At 38.8% G+C, this 16908-nt stretch overlaps 2 protein-coding genes and 1 pseudogene across 2 annotated transcripts; 1 reads left to right on the forward strand and 2 right to left on the reverse strand.

Moving 5' to 3' along the window:
* Nucleotides 1-985: 985 nt before the first annotated feature.
* LOC117386677 (GTPase IMAP family member 7-like) lies at nt 986-7312 on the reverse strand. The gene is made up of 4 exons (XM_055228845.1): nt 7269-7312; nt 4298-4665; nt 2509-2706; nt 986-1587 (listed from the first exon to the last, which is right to left on the reverse strand). Exons 1-4 carry the CDS (start codon nt 7273-7275, stop codon nt 1075-1077), a joined length of 1086 nt encoding a protein of 361 aa, XP_055084820.1. The 5' UTR covers nt 7276-7312; the 3' UTR covers nt 986-1074.
* A 2141-nt stretch (nt 7313-9453) lies between these two features.
* LOC117386678 (GTPase IMAP family member 7-like) lies at nt 9454-11876 on the reverse strand (annotated as a pseudogene).
* A 1948-nt stretch (nt 11877-13824) lies between these two features.
* Nucleotides 13825-16083, forward strand: LOC117386582 (uncharacterized). The gene is made up of 7 exons (XM_033983988.2): nt 13825-13941; nt 14026-14111; nt 14713-14778; nt 14913-15023; nt 15523-15624; nt 15832-15954; nt 16036-16083. The coding sequence occupies exons 1-7, from the start codon at nt 13863-13865 to the stop codon at nt 16081-16083; spliced, it is 615 nt and encodes a 204-aa protein (XP_033839879.1). The 5' UTR covers nt 13825-13862.
* Nucleotides 16084-16908: the final 825 nt, after the last annotated feature.

Below are 16908 nucleotides of genomic sequence, written 5' to 3' on the forward strand. Positions count from 1 at the left end.
GATCTAAATGTTATGTTTTAGCAGTTAATACCTCATAGAAGTGTAATACTCACTCTTAAAACCCTTTTAGTCATTTGTCCATGTTTTACTTCAGTTTTTCTAATAAATCTGAGTTTGCTGAAATACCATCTGTTTGTTGTGCATTTGAACAGTGACTGATTTGGTCTTCCTTTGGTGTTATATATATATATATATATATATATATATATATATATATATATATATATATATATATATAATCTCTAGTGGGCATTTGAAGTAACTGGCTGTTACTGTTACACATGCACTCAAATTCTAATTAGTTATAGCAGTATTAAAATGATATGTACTGATGTATTCAGTTTATGTAGTGCTTTTTTGAACACTCAAAGATGCTATACAGTGCAGTTTTCATTCACTCCATACTCTGTGGTGATAAGCTACTATTCTACAGCTGCCCTGAAACTCTTGTGAGACCCATTCAGATTTCTGAGTGGATAATCTTCTTGAGAACCAAAACACCAAATTATAACAGGTAAATAGACTACCATGTCCACTTGTTTTCTATTTAAGAATAACTCTACATTAGAATTGTTATCAGTAAAAGCTATATTTGATTTGAAACTCATCTGGGTGCACAGTTTTGTCATGTTTATAGAATTTAAAATCATAATATGCTTTTTCATTAAGTTGCATGAAAAAGCAGTGACCTGCTGTATTGGTGTAAGTTTTAATTTAGGTATTAGGAACTGTAGAGCACCTGCAGCCAGACTCTACATTAAAGAACTGTAGAGTCTGGCTGCAGGTGCTGGGGTTTAGGTTGTGACCATTCAGATCAGAGACAGTTTTTTTCAGGTTTAAACCAACTGGACTGAAGCACCTCAAGTCAGGCTCATTCTGCTTTCTGATTTTATAATTGTCTTGAACCAAAACACCAAATTATAGCATAAAGAACTTAGCCATCATGTGTAGTATTTTTGTAATTAAGACGAAATCAGCATTATAATTGTTATCAGTCACTATATTTGATTTGAACATGTTTACCTTTTATCTTGTGACAATCTAAAATCAAAATCTTACACAGTTCCTTTAAGACTAGTTGAATTGGTCAAATGGATCGTAGTCCTCTGGTGGTGTCAGAATGGACTTCAGAAACTCGGATATCACGGGTGGGACAACCTCTTGGACAACCTCTTGGACAACCTCTTGGACAACCTCTTGGATCACTTCAGGTGCAGGGGGGAGATCTGGCAGAGCAGGGGGCTCTATGGGCACCACGGGGAGGGGGAGGGGCAGTGGGGGCTTCTCTGCAAAAAACTTCATCACTTTTGGTAGCACCAATATAGCTACCAGTGCCACACCTGCTACTCCAGTCATAACTGCAGCATATTTGGCATAAGGCGGGCATCTTGTTGCTTGGTCTATGTATCTATCGAGGAGAGAGTTTTTGGCCTGCTCTCTGCTCTCCTCCAGGCTCAAGCCGCTGTCAGTGTGAATGCGGCTCTGCTCTGTCTGAATATCACGCTCTACTTGTTCCAAAGCATCATTGCTTAAATACTTCTGGTTTTCATCAACCATTTTCTCCACAGTATTCAGGATCGCTTCCACCTAGGGGTGTCAAGATGATTACGTTAATTAGTAGTCATGATTATTCAGGTCACAATACAATCATAAAAACAAAATTCAGAAACAAAATAATATGGAAGTAATTTCCATTTAGTTTAAACTTCAAAAAAGTATCATTAATGTGCCTGGCAAATCCAGAATAATATCTCTCTGTATTTTTTCTACAGATTGATATCAGTCTGATCCCCTCGTCCTCCGTTGCGTCTCAAGCCCGGTCGTCCAATCAGATCTGTTATTTTCAGTGATACATGTGAAATGAATGGAACTCATTGGTCATCTATTATTTACAAATGAAATCAAATTTATCTCATCTCAGATTAACAGGGTTTAGTGCTTCACTCATTGATTCTGCAGAAACCTGTGATGTTACTTCAAAATATTATTTCTCAAGTAGAAAGTACAAAGTAGTGGTCCAATAAATTACTCAAGTAAGTATTTGAAAAAAAGTAAAAGTACTACTCAATTAAGAGTGACTTAAAAGAGGAACTGTCGAACATAACATCTGATATAATTATAATTATATCATTTGGAGTTAAACTTATTTGAAGGAAAACTAAAAAAATAACTAAACAATGCACAAAATCTGTTATTTTCAAAGGACAGACACAAAAATGTGAAAAAATAAATCATCTGAAGGAGCGCTGTTCAAATAATTTAATATTGTCAAGATAAAGCTTTTGTCACTTGTAGATTCACTTACAGTCAGAAGAGGAACCAACATGTTTACTCAAGTAAGAGTACTGTTACTTCAACAAAATTATTACTTAAGTAGCAGTGAAAGTACTCTGAAAAGTACAATTACAAAAGTTACTCAATTAAATGTAACTGAGTAAATGTAATTGAGAACTACCCACCACTGCACAGAACAGACAAAAGTCATAATCATTAAGCCCTAAATCTTACCTGAAACTCATTGCTCCGCTGTGGGTCTTCCTTTTGCCGCTCTTTGGTCCAGTGCTTGTTGTCGACCACGTGACAGCGCCCCCCGCAGGCCTGCACCAGCTTGGCCAGCTCAGTGTTCTCCTCCACAAACTCCAAGATGTCTGTGTTCTCCGGGAGCTGGTCTCCATGAGTGAAAACTACAATGGTGAATCGGAACATCTGTTATGAGAAAAGCATTGATTAGGATGAGGAGGTGGTGTCACACTGAGCGGACAAAATATTGTTTAGTGTGAAGTAAAAGTGGCCCATTTGGTCAACAGTTAACACTCCTGTACCTACGCCTGTCATGATAAATGCTATATCAACTTATCGCTCAATACATGACAGATGGAACAATCATTTTTGGGGGTCAATATTTACGGTGGAGACTTTTTCTTTGCACTAGTGGGAAATATTTGCTTAATTTTTTGTACCATAGTTAGATCAGAGCTGTAGAAGGTTGAATTATGAACTTCTATACCTCATTATAGACGCACACTAACTACTTAAGTGTTGCATTTTGTTATGTATTTACTGTATCGCAATTCATTTTCTAAAAACTATTTTGTACATTTAGAATAGTTTTTTTGGGATAATTCTGTTTCATGGTTTGGTTTCAATATTATCATTGATCATCTATATTTACTTCACTAATGTACCGTACTTCAAAATTTGTTTATTGTCCAGGTAGTGCATGCTAGTTGTGAAAAGCACTTCTAAACTCATCGCCGTGAATAATTATGATGCTCTGAACACATAAGGTAAGTGAGGAAAAACTATGGACCACTGCAGACTGTTTGAAAAGAACTAGTTCTGTTTTTTTGAACTTTTGTGGTAGAGGCTTCGCCACTTAGAACCTGGAAGTAAGCACAGAGAGCAGCGTTCTGATTGGCTGAGCTTGTGCGGTCCACCACAGTTTCACTTTACCATCTGAAAAAAGATGTTTTAAAACTGTGCATAGATTTATGCATGTGGATATTAACTATTTACCAAAAGGTTTGTGAGGGCTAGGCAGGGCTGGCCCTAGCTTTCAGGGGGCCCTAAGCTGAATTTGCCTGTGGGGCCCCTGGCTCAACTGTTGGTGATTCACATTTGACAACATTATAATTCTGCTCTCATCACCTTGACCAGTTGTATTTGTGTTTATGTGACCAACATCAGACTGAAAATATCCAGAATGTCACAACTACCACAGTCACAAGAACAGAACACAAACACAAACATGTAAAAAATTCTAGACATTTTTTCTTCATTTCTGGTGGATTTTATTGTGTTCTAGTTGGCGACAGTGGGCTTAAATTTACATTATGTCGGGTCCTTGTACCAGTGTAAACACAGAGCTGCCCTCACCTCTGCCCGACTCAAAAACAAATGGACAGATATTTTGCTACTATAGATATAAAACAAATGTAATCGTTTGAGAGGGATATTTAGGCTGCTGTAAACACACCAGCCCTGTGTCCAATAGACGTGATATATTATTTTCAATCTAAATGTTTGGGCTCTTGGGGGCCCTCTGGTGGCCTCGGGGCCCTAAGCAGCTGCTTATTCTGCTTATATGTTGGGCCGGCCCTGGGGCTAGTGTGAAAATCAAGTAATTCAGCTTTAAAGTCCAGGTGTGATTGATCCATGGCTTTTACTATGGATTAGACCTGGGATTACACAGATACCGCAGCTTTAAAGTAGCTAGAACTTACAATATACTGGCTGTGCTATAGGATAGATAATAAATATAGAACATAGACATTTTAAATTATTTCCCAGGACGCACCTCTTCCCCAAACTGTGTCTTGATGTGCTCCACCACAGCCTGCTCCTGTCTCGTGTACCTCTGCACGGGCATCACCAGCAGCAGCGCGTGAGGCCCCGGAGCGCACTGGACCAGGCAGCTCAGCCATTCACAGTGTCCCTCCAGCTCCGCGCGCTCCCACCCCACGCCCTGGGTTCCCACGACCCCTGGAGTGTCGATCACCGTCACTTTGCGCTCTTTCAAGGTCCTGGAGTGAGTCTGAACGCTTCGGATCTTTGAGTCGCTCCTGTAGCTCACTCTGAAAATCTTTTCTCCCAGAATGTTGTTTGCCAGGCTGCTTTTCCCGCTGCCGTGTTTCCCCAGCAGGACGATTCTCAGCGAGTTTGGCTCTGAATAAAACAGAAAATATGTCAGTGATTGAGTCTTACTATAGTGGCTCAAATTCCCCCAAGAAGAAGTGAAATGGCGGCATCTAGTGGCCATGATACAGAACCACTGATTAAGATTCAACTGTAAAAAAAAAAAAGAAAAAAAGGGGGAAAAAAAAAAGAAATAAATCTCCAGGGTTCATCATAATTAATCTATATTTAATGATTCATAATTCCAATAAGTATTTTTATCTTCATGGGTTTCAGGCATAAAGATTCCTTCCTGATTCGAAGGGTCTGGCATGACAGCATCCCTCTGTCGCTATAGCAATAACACAATTCAAATCAAAGTATTATATCCTATGAATGAGAAAAGGTCCTTCAAATCAGGAAACTACATTTTTTTGATTGAAACCCATGAATTGATACTTTGCAGCTGATGTTGTCAACATTCCCTAGTTCTCTGGGGTTGTGATGATGCTAACGAGGGGCACTGCTCTGTCTGAAGCTCAATTAACTCAAGTTAGACTTTAATCTGAGCTTTTCAGGAAGTTGTGGGACTGGCAAAGGTTTTAAACGACAGTGAAGGAAATCCAATCCTTTCATTCCTCCTTATTGCTGTGAGCAGAGTGCAGTCAAGATGGAGAGTTTGAAGTCTTCAGATTGAACTAAAAGACAATGTAAAAATAATCCAAGCAATTACAACTGAAGTTAAAAGACAAACAATAATGTATTGATATTTATATAAACCACAGTCCCGTCTTCAGCTCTGGGAGGGACCTTTGCATAAAGGCTGCTCTGACTAACAGATGAACAAAATAGACAACACTGTAACTTAAGCATGTCGTTTATAACTTCCACATATTCACTAGGTATCAGTCGCCCTCGGGCCTCCAGTCCAGTCGCCCTCGGGCCTCCAGTCCAGTCGCCCTCGGGCCTCCAGTCCAGTCGCCCTCGGGCCTCCAGTCCAGTCGCCCTCGGGCCTCCAGTCTGGATAATTTGTTGCTGCTTTGTGTTTATTTTAAGGTTTTTCAATTATGTGATAATTAACTGTAAGCTGGGCCTTGTTTGACATGTACTGATAATGTCTTTGTTTTCTACTGCACAAACTTCATTTTTCTCAGGAGCCAGTCACTGTTTTCCCCTTAGTTTTATTTAATGATTATTTGGGCCTGTATAGAGTTTGCTTTGGTTTTCATCTCTTTATTTTTTGTTTGCTGTGGACTTTGCCTATTTGCTCAACTCTAACACACAGCATATTTTAATATAGTCCAGAAACTATTATAATTTAAAGGTCAGCCATTTTAAGATATCTTTTGGAAATAAATAAATAAATAATAATAATAATAATAATAATAATAATAATAATAATAATAATAATAATACATTATTATTATTATTATTATTATTATTATTATTATTATTATTATTATTATTATTATTATTATAAATACAACTGAATTGTTTAAACATAAGCTCCTATTTGAAATATTTAAGTAATTACTTGGTCACATTAATTTTGGTTCTGTTGTGATTTACTTTAATAAGGTTCAGTTAAATTCTGTATTTCAGTACAGATTTGTTGTGTTTTGAAGCTAATAACCTAATATAAACAAAAGAAAAGCCTTTTATCATGACTGTCTGAATAAACTTTGTCTGTTACCACTATACGCTGCTTTTGTCCTTTGCTTTACTCACTTGTCTGTTATTTATGTTAAGGGACCTTAACTTCCCCCGGGTTACATCACATTAATAACACACTCACAAACAAACACACGAACAACAAATCACAAACAATCACTCATCATTTATCTAAAGGTCTGTGGCCTGTGGTTTCCAGGCCATTTCTGTAGCAAATACTTATATTCTGTAGTTTACACTTTATTAATTGTAGTCCAGTGGTGGATGGAGTACTCAAGTTTGTTACTTAAGTAAAAGTACAAATATAGAGGTAAAAAGTTACTTAAGTAAAAGTATCACATGGAAAAATCCATGTAAGTAAAAGTATTAAAGTACCCATTTAAAAAAGTTACGTTAAGAGTAAAAAGTTAAAGTATTTCACACAAGTGTTGTGTAAATGTACTGATATAGATAAAAATGATACATATTTTGGTCAACAGTATCAATACAAATTAATATCTTAATTTTTCTTATGAATTTTGTGTGTTTATTTTTGTTTGCTCAAAGTCGAAGCTTGAACTCAAAAACTATAATGAAGATGTCACCACAAACATGGTAGAAATAAGCCCTCAAATCATATGAAAAGTACTTTTTACTTCAGTCCTGTTAAAAAATGTAGTGGAGTAGAAAGTACAGATACTGCTCTCAAATGTAGTGAAGTAACAGTAAAAAGTATCCACTGTAAAAATGTACTTAAGTAAAATACAGATTCTACTTAGATAAAAACTTAAGTAGAATTTTTTTTACTACTTGTACTTCGTTACTTTCCACCTCTGTTGTAGTGAATGGCCTGTGTGAACACCAGGGGGCGCTCACATTGGCACAGAAATGAATAGATGAGAAAAATGAGTTTGAACAACATGCATCTCCTCTCTTGGGATAACAACTGTAAAAGTGTTCAATTCTAAGTCTTTTCCTTTAAAAGCAGAGTGGAGAAGGCCTACCTTGCATGGTTTGGTTTGTCTGGACTCTGCTCTGCTGTCTCCAGCTGCACTGGACTGTCACTGTACTTTCATTTGTGAAGCAGGCGGAGTCACCAATGCACAAGCACAAGGCCCTGGGACTTCAGGCATAGTGATTTGGATAAAGATTTGTTCAACAGAAACAATGAAATTGATCCTAGCTGTTTTTATCTGAATGTGTTCAAAATAAACCCCTCAGACTTTTCAGGTTTCTAACAGTAATAAAAAATACTTTTGCTTTTCAGTCCAGTTCAAGAATGTAGTGGAGTAGAAAGTACAGATACTGCTCTCAAATGTAGTTGAGCAAAAGTAAACAGTATCCACTTTAAAATGTACTTATTTAAAGTACAGATACCTAAAATGTGTACTTAAGTACAGTCCTAAACTTTTACTTTAGTGAAGGTTTAGTAACACAGGCTTATGAACCATCATACCACACCTTCATTAACTGCTTTTCCCGTCACACCAGTTTCAGAATAATAAAAATAGGCAGGTTGGCCTACTCCATCCATCCATCCATCCATTTTCTTCCGCTTATCCGGGGCCGGGTCGCGGGGGCAGCAGTCTAAGCAGGGACTCCCAGACTTCCCTCACCCCGGACACGTCCTCCAGCTCCTCCGGTGGGACCCCAAGGCGTTCCCAGGCCAGCCGAGAGACATAGTCCCTCCAGCGTATCCTGGGTCTTCCCCGGGGCCTCCTCCCGGTGGGACATGCCCAGAACACCTCCCTAGGGAGGCGTCCAGGAGGCATCCTGAGCAGATGCCCGAGCCACCTCAGCTGGTTCCTCTCAACGTGTAGGAGCAGCGGCTCTACTCCGAGCTCCTCCCGTGTGACCGAGCTCCTCACCCTATCCCTAAGGGTGCGCCCGGCCACTCTGCGGAGGAAGCCCATTTCAGCCGCTTGTATCCGCGATCTTGTCCTTTCGGTCATTACCCAAAGCTCATGACCATAGGTGAGGGTAGGTTGGCCTACTCATTTCACTAAAACATAATTAATGTGACATTATTTAAGCCTATATTTAAGTTTGATTAAAAATCTTCCCTAGTTTGGTCGTTTTGAATTCTGGTCAAGTTTATTACTTTACTTCTTGTTTGGACAGAGCAGCAGATGTGACGTACATAGAGGTGATTTCATAACTGTTACCTATAGCAACCATAATGTAAACAAGGAGCAAAACATGTATGAACTGCACAATAGTTACAATTAGACAAAAATAAGTATAACTTTTCTTTTATTAAATGAGGGTTTAAACTGTTTGAAAAATGTCTTCCTTGTCTGTGCATTTTGGATGTAATTTTCTGTACATGTATTCTACTTTAGAACTCAGCACTGCTTCCTGTATTTTTTGATTTTCCACAAACTAAGGGGGCCAGACGCTCCGTACCAAAAGAAAAGTTCAGCAGGCTATTGAGTTTCACCATATGTATATCCTATTAGCAAATAAAAAGACAAGAAGTACCTTTATTTACTTTAAATTCAATACACCCGCCACACAATCAGACAAAACACAAATCCAGACAAAAATATATAGAACAGTAAAAACACCCAAACCCAAAACAAACGACACATAATTGACCCAAATGCCAGTGCGATGCTCTTGTAAAGGTTTGGTTTAAACGGGTAAAGTGCAAATAGCCTTAGAATTAAATGGGAACCTCAACCAGGACAAACTACCAAGCTATATTATATCATTATTGCTGAGTTTTAGACGACATCACAACATTCTATAGACCAGTGTTATTTAATGCAGATAAAGGCAGGTAAAATGAATACTGAGTGACCGAACTCAAACAAAAGCCTAAACCTGAGACAACATTTTCAAGTAGTCATTTCTACAGCTCCATCTACCTATACCTTACATATTACTTTTACTGACATGGAATATTATTATTACTTTTACTGATATGCATTAAATTTGGCAGATACATTGGTAATAACAGGGAAGGTCCCACTAGAAAGTACACAGAATTTACAACGGGAAGAAAAAAGTACTGGAGTTGTGGAGTGGATATGGCGGTTGCAGGAGGATAGAGGGCTGTGCGTGTCTTTATCGCTGCTTGCGGCTTTAATTTGAACTGCTATAGAATGTTGCGATGCCATCTGAAACGCCGCAATAACCAGAGAAAGATAAGATTGGTATAGGTGTGATTGCTCAGCTAAAACTACGCTAAGTGGCTGAATCCAGGACTGCTTTGCCAAGAAAAGCCAACAGCAGTGCTCCCGCTGTGCAGCTGTAAGTCTTCAGCATCATCTCCTCCATGCTGAGCTGCAGGAAGCTGTTGGTGTAGAACCGTCCACCATTGGCGATCTTCATTTGCTCTATGGTTCGGAACAGCTCAGACACTTGGTACCGGTTGCTCCTGTACACGTCCTTGTTCTCTCCCCAGTATTTGTTGTCTACCACATGGACACGGTTGCCACATTTCTCCAGAAGCTGCCTCAAACCCTCATTCTCATACACAAATTCCTGGATGGTCGTTCCCTCGTCCAGCTGGTCTCCGCCGGTGAACAGCAAAATGGCGTACTCCAGCGCGCCCTTGGAGAAGTATTCCTGGAGTTTGTTTATAACGGCCTGCTCTTGGGACGTGTGTCGGTCGACCTTGAGCACAATGAGGAACACGTGGGGTCCCGGGTGAGGCACTTTAAGATCTCGGACTTCATCTCCTTCTCGCGCACCGTGTCGAACAGTCCGGGCGTGTCGATCCACTTCAGGAGGTGCCCGTTCACCTGCCGATTTCACAGTTAATGAGGGTGAGAAGAAACATCACCAGTTTACAATTATTCACTGTTATTGACGTGACCTAACAACAGCGACCAGCTTCATGAAATCAAACCTTCTGAAGGAAAAATTCAAAGCTGCACTATGTCATGTTTCTGCTTGTCTCCATGGAGATGTCATTGCTTTGCCTGGAATGTTCCACAGTATGCCCTTAAACGTATCCATCATGGAAACAGAGCCTCTTTCTGTCCCTATAAACCTCCTTCTGTCCCTTAGTTGAGTGGCTCTGGTCCTACAGACTTGAACTCTATCTGTAAATGGATGTACATTAGCCCTGGACACATCTGCAGCTGCCCGTCCGTGGGAGTGGATCTCTCCTTCAAGTGGTTCTCCTCGAGGTTTCTCTTTTATCCACTGTTTTTTTTGTTTTTGTTTTTTGTTTTTCCTTGCTGAGAAGGAGGGTCTAAAAACAGGGGATGTTCTGGGACAGTTCTCCATTTGCTTGTTTTCTGTTGATTAATTTACTTGTCTGTTTCTGTTTCATTGTTGATTTTCTAACTTTCTGTTGTTTAAGTCAATGCTCATGTTCAGCGCTAAGAGAAGAGGCAGCTACTGTTGTGATTTTGGGCTTTACAAAAATAAATAGAACTGAATTGAACAAGCAGAGAACGCCACCAGGCCAAACTACAGATCAGGTTTTAGTTAAGTTAAGGTAGCCCATATTGTCACTGTAGGGAAGTGTCCTCTGCATTTGACCCATTCTTCTGTGTCTGGGTTAAACCTGCCAACGCCGGGGGCCCCATGTCCAGATCTTGAGCTAGTCTTGATCAGGTCTGCCTTAGCTGGAGGATTTAACCCACGGTGCATGTTTTTGATTGATGTGAGAAACCAGAGTGTCGGAGGAAACACACCCAGACACAAAGAGAACATGCAAACTCCACAGAAGGAGTCGAACCTGGAACCTTCTTGCTGTGAAGTGTGAGTATTAACCACTGTGCCGTCATCAGATCTGTGGAGCGGTGATCTCACTAACAAAACCAATGCATGTGTTTTCTACGGCATTTTCTTTTTAGCAACAAAAACACCTCTAAATAGAAAAATGCAAGATAGAGAAGATATCATACCGTGAAATATTCCAGACAAAGAAATAGCATCTCCATGGAGACAGGCAGGTAGCTGACCTTCCACCAGAAAGCCCTTTACATGAATGTTTACTTTTTTGGAGTGTTAGCTTCTAAAACTGTCAGGATTATTACTTTTATTATACAATTCCGACCTCCCTGTGTTCACCTCTTTAGTGATGGACTCGCAGCAGGCGGAGACAGAGTTGGCAGAGGAGCGCGCCTCAAACACTTTCTCCCCAAAGATAGTGTTGGCCAAGCTGCTCTTCCCCACTCCAGTTTTCCCCAGGACCACGATGCGGGTCTCTGTCGAAAAAAAAAAAAAAAAAAAAACTGTTCTGGTGCATGTGTGACTTATGTAGAGATAATTGCTCAACTGTTACCTAGCAACCTTAATAAAACTATAAATTAATACTTCTTGTTTTTTGCTTTTACATCCCAGAGATATTATTGTTTACCCTGAATGCTCCACAGTAGGGCATTAAATGCATCCATGACATGCATGTAACCATCAAGCCAAGTTACTGGAGTGATATGTTGAACAATAAAAACAGCTGTGATTGAGTAAATGTAATGAATGCCATACTGTGGAACATGACTGACGAAGAAATAACATCTCCAAGGTGACAAGCGGTTGACATGAACCCCAACCAGAAAAGATACACGTTGCATCTTTAAATAGCAAAAAATCTATTAAATCTAAATATTATCCTTACCGCTCATTGTTGTATCGCAGCTGAAACAAACTTTTTCCACGCTGAGAATTGTATCCGCCTCATTAAGAACCTGCCTCCACCCGGTCCTTTCGCTTTGACACAATGGCACGAGTCTGAATGTGGGACAATGAGGGAGGTGAGGTGTCAAGATTAATTAATAATATAATTGTAAGAACTAAAAATCTCTGATAATCGTAAGAGTTTAGAAGAAAAAATACGTTTTTCAATCAACTTTATACCTCAAAAAGTGTTTCTATAACATTAAACATATCCATCTCCATAGAAATCATCTTTAGTCACAATTTTGTCAGCTACTTGTCTAATGTCTAATGTAGTTGACTTAATCCAAGAGTTTCCAGGTAATCTGAAAATAGATTTTTATTTCAAAGACCCAACTTGTTTAACAGTGTCCCAGCTCTGGCCTGAAGAGAGAAAAGGTGATGTTGAACAAAGACCAGGTCACACCTTCATGAACTGTTTTTCTTGTCACACCAGTTTATAAAATAAGATACATTATATAAAATAATAATTGCTTTGCATGTGACAGGTTAGGGCTCGATTTACCAGTCAATCTACATTCCTACCCTCACCTTTGGTCATGAGCTTTGGGTAATGCCAGAAAGGTCAAGATCACAGATACAAGCGATCATAGACAATGGAGTGGTTTCACAGCATGAACCTTTCATTGAATACAGAAAAAACGGTCACAATGTACTTCTCCAACAAACAAAATCACAGTGTTCTTACAAATATTTATGTGGACGGTTACATGCTTAGAAACGTAGAGGAAGTCAAGTATTTGGGCGTCATCTTGGACTCCAGACTAACCTTTAAGAAGCATGTTAAGAAGGTCTGAAAGGTTTTGAAATATAATGTCACAAACTTCCGTTATATTAGGAACTCATTGTCATTGGAAGCTGCAAAATCTTACTTCAATGCAATGATAATCTCTCACATCCTGGACTGCATGTCGTCCTGGTCTCAAGCCAAAGCGACCTATACTCCAATAAGATCTTTGCACAATCAGGCACTCAAAGTTCTTGATAAAAAGTCCCGGCGATACCACCACTGCAATATATTAGACAAATACAAAGTTTTAAGCTTTGACAATTTGATCAGATACTCTGATATCCACCTGGTGCATAAAATCCTTCATGATGCTGCCCCACCCCCCCTGAAAACTTTTGTACAGCCACGTGCTCAACTTCTTAACAGAGCACGAAGGTCTGTCTCAAGGGGTGACTGCAATGTTCCCAAAAGAAAGTCTGCTTTTTCCCAATCAGCCTTTTCCTACAAAGCCATCAAAGAATGGAACGGGCTTCCAGACAACTTAAAGAACATGGCAGATATTCACAGCTTCTCACAGGTCGTCAAAGATTGGCTCTTAGTGCACCAGTCTTGTGCACACTAACAATACCAGACGGGTATCCAGACTATCAGATTATGACTGTTATTGCACTGCCGTATCCACACCAGTTGGATATATAGCTACCGGGTGCCTCCCATGTGGGTACATCCAGTAGCTATTGCATTGTTTTTCTGATGCACTGTAAACATACTGAGGCACTTTTCTTACCTCTTGCACTCTAAATAATACTGACCCCTTGCACTTTAAGTAACTGCTGCAATTTTACTTCTATTTTACTATTTTATTGTTGCTATATTACTTTTTTTTTTTTTGCCAGATTTTGCTCCTTGGACCATCCGTGCACCACAGCCTTCGATCCAGCTCACCTTGTCCTGGGCCAGAACATCCACTGCCGACCCAGCCCTCCACCACCTGCTCCGCTAACCACCGTCCACATGTTTTTTGTAAATAAATTCTGTTGAACTGTTTTCTGAGTCTGCATCCTTGGTCCCTCCAGTCGTTATGACAATTTTAATAGAATTGATCAAACAGTTTTAAACCACTGCTCTAGAATAAACATTGTCATAGTTTGTATAATAAAATTATATATTTTTTTGTATTATTTCAGATGATGTTTTTACGCTGAAGATTTTTCCCCTTGTCATTGGTTTAATGATTGGACTGCTTGTTTTAGCTGGAGTTGCCATTATTGTGTCGATTCTCTTTTGCATAACTAAACAGAAATATTCCCGTAAGTTCATATTATTTTGTTGTGGTGGACAACATGTCAGTTGTTCTACAAACATTTCATGAAATAATAATATTTATTTTACAGAGCAGGAATCCAAGTTTCAAGAGGCGTCCTGTGCAGACAAGGCTGGAAAGACGTCTTCTCAGGCAATCACTCCTAGAGTCAACAAAGTCAGCAAAGAACAAAAACCACCTCATAGACTGTATATACAGATGAAACCAGTAGTTTACATATATAAAAAGACACATATGTTTTGTTTGTTTTTTTTTCCCACTGTCTGACATGAAATCAGATGAAACTTTTTACCTGTTTTAGGTCAGTTAGGATTACCAAAATTATTTTATTTGCTAAATGTCAGAATAATGAGAGAAGGTTGTTGTTGTCTGTGTTCATATCTTGATTTACAGACACAATAGTGAAATCAAACCCCCAGGATCATGTAGAGGGTTAATACGAACAGTTTAAGAACAAAATCACGAGGTTCACTGCCCCACAGCAGCAGATACAGAGAGACGGGCACCAAATTTCAATAAAAAGTGAATTGGAACCAGAGTCAATGGAGTCAGAAGAAGTGTCTATGCTCAATTCCTATTTGGAACGTGGCAGCTAGCAGGTTAGATATGTCCATTTATATATACAGTCTATGAACTACCTGTATTTGTTTTAAATCATGAGATCTGACAGGAATCAAACACATTTTTAACAAAACACATCATGTGATAATGTTTACGTGAGGCTCATGTCCTGACTTATGTTTTTGTCTTTAAAAAGGAGGATTCACAGACGAAACTCAGTACACCCCAAGAAGAGCGTCACCTCTTTAACCTTTCAGAAAAGGTGAGCGTCTTCATTTGTTTTGCTGAATTTGTCTTCAGATTCACTTTCATTTTATTGTACTTTACTGCAATTTAACGTCACATTTAAGATCCACACGTTAAGATGAACAAAAATATCTTTTCTTTTGTTCTCAGGTCAAAAATGCAAAGAGGGAGAGGGAGATCTCAGAGAAAAGATCTCCTTTAATCATAAACCATTTGGACCATTATGGCAGAAGTTTCAGTCTGAAAAGAGTAGATGCATGCGTTAGTATTTAAATAACATTTATTGATTCAATACAGAGGTGTGGACTTGAGTCAGACTTGAGTCACTATTTTGATACTTGACTTTATAAAAATGTGTGAGACTTGTTTGAGCCCTTTGACTTAAGTGTTGAGAAAACACAATTCTCTGCACAGCTCAGAGTCAGATGTTCTGTCAGAGCTTCATTCACACAGGATCAAACTGAAGCATGTCCTTCCCTCTATTTGTGACCAGGACAAAACTATTTGTACATAAACTGCTTTGTAAGCAGACCAGATCTTCATAAAGTTTTGGAGAAGTGTGAATTCTGGATCCCAGGGAAATAAATATCAAAAATGTGAGCCATTCTGTCATTTGATATAAAACATGAAACTCAGAGCAAAGGACTTGGGACTTGGGACTTTGTGCTGTGGAATTGAGACCCTGAAATCAACTGTTCCCACCTCGACTACAACAATCCTCTACATTTAAAACAATAATCTCTCTGTTGCTACATTTCAGCACATTAAAGGCTGGAGCGTCCAAATTGAGGTGGGCAATGACGAAGCTCTCATATTCAAATTTGAGACTTTTTGCCTACCGCAGAATAACGACATTGTGACTGTAAGTTTTTCAGCTTTTACATTTAACATGGAAAGAAAATGTTATTTTAACACTGAGATTCGTGCCACATACACTGTCTGACTTTTTTCTTACCAAGCCCACTGAGATTTTTAATATGTTTCAAGAGTTCTTTTATATGATTGTATTAATATGTTAGAAATGAAAGTATAACAGTATTTCTTAAACTATTTCCAAATCCCTGTTCAGATTTGGACTGAAGGCTGTTGTCCACCTGATGCAGATAAACGTTATAATCAGGAGTGGAAGAACCAGGCCCCATGGAACACTGGGGAAATAGCCTTTGTTTCTCTCTACAACAAATCCAATGAGGTAAGTTGACTGTTCACTTTGTACTCACCTCAAGAAAATTGTCACTGAAGTAATAAAACAGTTTTATGTTTTGTTTTTTAGTTGACGGACAGAATATGTGAATGGATGTGCTTTGATCCACCAATATAAACCAGCTGATTATAATTTACTTGAATAAAATGTATATTCTTACATTCTGTTCATTTTTACATTTTTGATTGAATTCACTGACGTTCAGAAAAACAGGGGCAGAGTGTTCACCCAGAAATACAAAAGTTGAGAGTTTGCAGTCCAGATGACGATGATTCTGTCGTTTCCTCGTCACAAACACCTGGAGTTGTGTTTTGTTTCATTCACACATGTTCAACACACAAACGGGACACAAATATTCAACACCTCCACTTGCTCCTTAATCGACAGTACGCAAACATAGTGCACATTTACATTTATATTTTTATTTTACTGCTGTGCCACAATTGGCTCAGGTTGAAAACAGGGCAGTTGAATAGTTGGGTTTTTTTGTTTTTTTTTTTTGTTTTTTTTTGATAATCACAGTGACGATAATCAATTTGTAAATCAAGAATCACACAGAAATGGTGTATAAAATTAATCATTACACTTTTTAACATGGAATAATACATCAATTCTGATATTTCCAAAGGACAAGCAGAATATGAATAATCAGTAACTTCTTCATTCATTAATAAAACGGAGAGAATGAAACACAAACTTTCTGCTTGTATCCAAAGCCAAACGCTGTCACAGTGTCTGAAAAGATCATTAGTTGGCTGATTTATAATATTACTCAAGTAAAAGGAAACACGCCATGAAAACAGCTGAAGTGAAATCGATGTCAAGTAAAGATCAGTAGGCTAAGCTCTGACACAGGTTTATTTTTATCCTGTTGCTCAAATGTCAGACTGAATCCCACACAGCCCGAGTGGAGTGAACGTGAAAGTGAAAGTATATTCATTA

The sequence above is a fragment of the Periophthalmus magnuspinnatus genome, chromosome 18 (assembly GCF_009829125.3).
Source record: "Periophthalmus magnuspinnatus isolate fPerMag1 chromosome 18, fPerMag1.2.pri, whole genome shotgun sequence".
Classification (NCBI taxonomy): domain Eukaryota; kingdom Metazoa; phylum Chordata; class Actinopteri; order Gobiiformes; family Gobiidae; genus Periophthalmus; species Periophthalmus magnuspinnatus.